Source organism: Cebus imitator, unplaced genomic scaffold, assembly GCF_001604975.1.
Source record: "Cebus imitator isolate Cc_AM_T3 unplaced genomic scaffold, Cebus_imitator-1.0 Scaffold85, whole genome shotgun sequence".
In the NCBI taxonomy this organism is placed as follows: Eukaryota; Metazoa; Chordata; class Mammalia; order Primates; family Cebidae; genus Cebus; species Cebus imitator.
Window position 1 is genome coordinate 4,859,849 of NW_016107400.1, and position 4,697 is coordinate 4,864,545.

General features: G+C 49.3%; 1 protein-coding gene across 5 annotated transcripts in view; it reads left to right on the plus strand.

Annotated features, from left to right (window-relative positions):
* The window catches only part of POLR3E (RNA polymerase III subunit E), a 34,785-nt gene that overhangs the window by 2,603 nt on the left and 27,485 nt on the right, over nucleotides 1-4,697 (plus strand). For 3 of the 5 annotated variants that reach the window (XM_017534372.2, XM_017534371.1, XM_037740579.1), the window contains exon 2: nucleotides 3,982-4,055. The exons of the other annotated variants lie outside the window; for them this stretch is intronic. In XM_017534372.2, the coding sequence (XP_017389861.1) occupies nucleotides 4,020-4,055 (36 nt within the window). In that variant the 5' untranslated portion in view covers nucleotides 3,982-4,019. The remainder of the gene's footprint in view (nucleotides 1-3,981; nucleotides 4,056-4,697) is intronic. 5 annotated transcript variants of the gene reach the window in all.

A 4,697-nucleotide genomic window follows, 5' to 3' on the forward strand; every position in this document is an offset into this window, starting at 1 on the left:
TGTGTGTGTGTGTGTGTGTGGTAGAGATCAGGGTCTCACTATGTTGTTCAGGCTGGTCTTGAACTGCTGGTCTCAAGCAGTCCTTCCATGCTGGGTGTGTGTGTGTGTGTGTGTGTGTGTGTGTGTGTTAGAGATCAGGGTCTCACTATGTTGTTCAGGCTGGTCTTGAACTGCTGGTCTCAAGCAGTCCTTCCACCTAAGCCTTCTAAAGTGTTGGGATTACCAGTATGAGCCACCACGCCAGCCTGATTAACTTCTTTACAAGGACTTCGGCTGTTGCTGGGAGACGGAGGTAGGAATAAGGAGCCGTAGGGAGACTCGGCTGAGTGCTTTTCACATTGCAGATTGAGATTTATTAGTGGGAAATAAAATCAATTTAGGGGAATTGAAGCTAGCATTTTTTTGTTTGTTTTGAATGAAGTAGAAAACATCACTGCCTGACATATAGTAGGGACAGTTATGATTATGTGAAAACTTGTTTCAATTACGCAGTTGTATGTGTGTTTTGGGTCATTTATATGAGATGAATTTCTTTTTATCTTTTCTTTTTTTTGAGACGGAGTCTTGCTCTGTCACCCATGCTGGAGTGCAGTGGCAGGATCTCAGCTTACTGCAAACTCCACCTCCCAGGTTCAAGCGATTCTCCTGCCTCATCTTCCTGAGTAGCTGGGATTACCACCACGTCCCACTAATTTTTTATTTTTAGTAGAGATGGGGTTTCACTCTGTTGGTCAGGCTGGTCTCGAACTCCTGACCTCAAGATCCACCCACCTCAGCCTCCCAAAATGCTAGGATTACAGGTTTGAGCCACCGCACCTGGCTAAGATGAATTTCTTACTGTGGTGGGTCTTAGACTGAAAACTTTGAAAGCCACTGAGTTGGATCACCTCAGCCTGGAGGATGAAGGGAGGTGACACTCTTTGCATCAGCGCAGATGTACTATCCAGAGGGAGGAGCTCCAGCTTTCTAGCAGACAGGGTACCTTATCCTTCCTGATCCCTGGCAGGGCAGAGGCCAACAGGGCATAACAGTTGCTGAGAAAGAACTGTTGGGTCTTGGGAACCTCCCAGGCCATACCCTCTTAGTGCTTATGATCGTCCCCTTGCTCACCTGGCACTCAAACCTCTCAGTTGTACACTGCCCAGCTGCAGAGAAGGCAGGAGCTTGACATGTTTGGCACTTGGCAGCCGACACAGATGGGTAGGGCCTCGGGCTCTCCCTCCACACTGCCCTCTGCTGCATAGCAGCAGGCACCTGAAACCGACAAGATGCAACTTCTGATTTTCATTCCATCCTCCATCTCTGGGACTGTTTGGATAGCCTGTTTCTCCTAAGCTTCTTTTTCTACCCCCTCCAGATCTTCCTCTGCCCAAAATCCTTCTGTAGCTGCCTATTAAATAGCATTCCCATGGTTCATTTATTTAGACAACAAACATGTATTGAGTGCCTACTGTGTGCTAGGCACTTGGGGTACCACAAGGGACAAAATAGACCAAAATCTCTGCCTTCACATAGCTTACAGCTTACTGGCAATAAGGGTGGGCACAGATGCAGAGCTGTAAACTGTCACACGGTGATAGACATCTGCTTTGGAGAAAACCAGAGCAGAGAAGGGAGTTGAGGGGTGGGGGAGGCAGTTTGCAATTTGAATTGGAGAGGGAAGGTCTTAGCCATAAGGTGACATTTGAGCAAAAACCCGAAAGAGGTGAAGGAGGGGTCATGAGGTTATTATGGGATAGAGCAGCTATAAAGGTTAGAGGTAGGTTTGGAGAGGAGGGTAAGAGACTCGTGGGAGATGAGGTCTGTCAGGTCAAGGGCAGGAGATTGTTTAGGGCTTACACGGGGTGATAAACACTTTGGCTTTTGGCCAGGCACAGTGGCTCACACCTGTAATCCCAGCACTTTGGGATGCCAAGGCCAGTGAATCACTTGAGGCCAGGAGTTCAAGACCAGCCTGCCTAATATGGCAAAGCGCCATCTCTACTAAAAATACAAAAATTAGCTGGGTATGATGGTACATGCCTATAATCCCAGCTACTTTGGAGGCTGAGGCATGAGAATCACTTGAACCTAGAAAGTGGAGATTGCAGTGAGTCAAAATCAGGCCACTGCACTCCAGCCTGGGTGACAGAGCATGACATGTCTTAAATAAATAAATAAATACATATTAGTTCAAGTGTTAAGTACATCAGACAGAAATCATGCTGCTCTTGGCTGGACATGGTGGCTCACGCCTGTAATCCCAGCACTTGGGGAAACCAAGGTGGGTGGATTACCTGAGGTCAGGAATTCAAGACTAGCCTGACCAACATGGCAAAATCTCATCTCTACTAAAAATACAAAAATTACCCGGGCAAGGTGGTGCACGTTGGTAATCCTAGCTACTTGGGAGGCTGAGGCAGGAGAATCACTTGAACTCAGGAGGCAGAGGTTGCAGTGAGCTATAGTGCCACTGTACTCCAGCCTGGGCAACAGCAACACTCCACCTCAAAAAAAAAAAAAAAAAAAAAAAAAAAAATCTCAACCCAGAGCAGAGGTTTGGGAACTGCTGAGGCCTGTGGGTGCCTGAGTACCATCCTACCTATGACTACCCCTCTTCTCTTTGGGTATGTGAAGGAGCAGACCAGCTGAAATACTCCACCTGCCCCCTGGAGACCTGCAGCCTTCCTTCTTGCAGGCACTTTCTATCACCTGGAATTCCTCCTCCCCTCTGCTGTCATGCTTGTCCAAAGCCCTGTCTCCTTCTGGGCGCACTCCATGTGCCTCCTTCCCAGCAGGAAGGCCCTGCCTGCCTCTGAACTCCCCTATCTGTACCCGTCACCTGAGGTCAAGCAGCCTGGATTTGAAGTCCAGTTCATCGTCCTGCTTGCTGTGTGACTTTGGGTAAAAATGCGCAGAGTGTATCTGAGTTCCAGTTCATTCATTATACAACAGTGACAATCACCACACCTCACAGGGTCATTGTGTTGAATACAGGAGAGAAGAGTGTGTGAAGAGGTCATTTTTAGACCAAAAACACAGAAGTGTCTTCTCAGATTTGAGTTAAAGTCAGCTTGAAAATCAAATATCAGAGACAGCTTTGGACTGTCTGTCTTCCTGTTTGACGTCTGGCTCCTCTTTAAAGCTTCCCCAGGGCCCTCAGTTCTCCAGTGTTTTAATCATGGCTGGGACCAGCCAGCCTCCATCCTTCTGTCTGGCAGTGAATTCTCTGTGAGTAGAGAAGAAACCCTTAAAGCCAGTCATTTGCAGCTGGGCGCAGTGGCTCATGCCTGTAATCACAGCTCTTTGGGAGGCCAAGGTGGGTGGATCACGAGGTCAGGAGATTGAGACCATTCTGGCCAACATGGTGAAACCCATCTCTACTAAAAATACAAAAATCGGCAGGGCATGGTGGCTCACGCCTGTAAATCCAAGCACTTTGGAGGCCAAGGCTGGCGGATCACCTGAGGTTGGGAGTTCAAGACCAACCTGACCAACATGGTGAAACCCTGTCTTAAATAAATAAATAAATACATAAATACATAAATACATAAATAAAAAAAAATACAAAGATCATCTGGGTGTGGTGGCGCATGTCTGTAATCCCAGCTACTCGGGAGGCTGAGGCAGGAGAATCGCTCGAACCCAAGAGGTGGAGGCTGCAGTGAGCTGAGATCGTGCCACTGCACTCCAGCCTGGTAACAGGGCAAGACTTGGTCTCAAAACAAAACAGAAAAAACAGGCATTTACTTTTCCCCACAGGTGCACCCCACCCATATTGGCTCGGTCTGCCCACTTCTACCTGTTGCTTGGATTTTTTTTTTTTTCTTTATTTCTTCTGGCTGATCGGGTACAGGGTTGGCCGTCCACTGGTGACTTCACGGTAGATGTAGAAAGGTTGGTTGGTTTGTTGTGCGCTCCCCCTCCCAGTGCAGAATAGGCACGGGGAAATGTTGGTTGAACGACTGACTGATGGTCCCAGTCTCTTGCCCTCCTTTGCAGGTCAAGCTCAAGGACTGCACAGCTGGCTCTCCCCTAGTATGGCCAATGAAGAGGATGACCCAGTCATACAGGAGGTAACCGCTGCCCTCTGAACCCTGCTGCCGGTGCTGCAGGCAGTGGAACTGGGTCCCTTCCATGCGTCCTCAGGCCAGTCTGGGACCTGTTGGTGTTCTGGGATCCCTAACCCTTGATGTTTCCTCTGCTGCCCCCCAGACCCCTGCATAGCTGACCTCTCCTTGCCTTCAGGTCTCTGATCCAGCGTCACCTCATCAGAGAGGCCTTCCCTGACTGCCCTTCCACACAGGGCTCCCCTCCTGCACCTCTCTCTGCCCTTACCTTGGCTGTAACTCACACTTGGCCTAGCTTCTGTCATCGCCAAGATAATAGTTCACAGATTTTCTTCCTGTCCTCTGCTGGGCCGCACAGTCAAGTGCAGTGCCTGGCACTCAGGCACCTGGTGACTGTTTGGTGAATGAGTGGATGGACTCAGCAGTCCTTCCTTCCCAGGCTTACGCAGATTCAGTCATTCAGCAGCTGTTCACTGGACCATGTGCTGGGGGCTGTGACACATCAGTGAGCAGGACAGGGTCTCCTTCCCCAGGAAGCTAATGGGCCATGGGCAAGACTGACGAGGAAGGAGTCTCCAGCTGCCCAGGTTGCAGGTGGTGGGAGGCAGATTCCGCGCCCCCCCCAACACTTTTTTTTTTTTTTTTTTT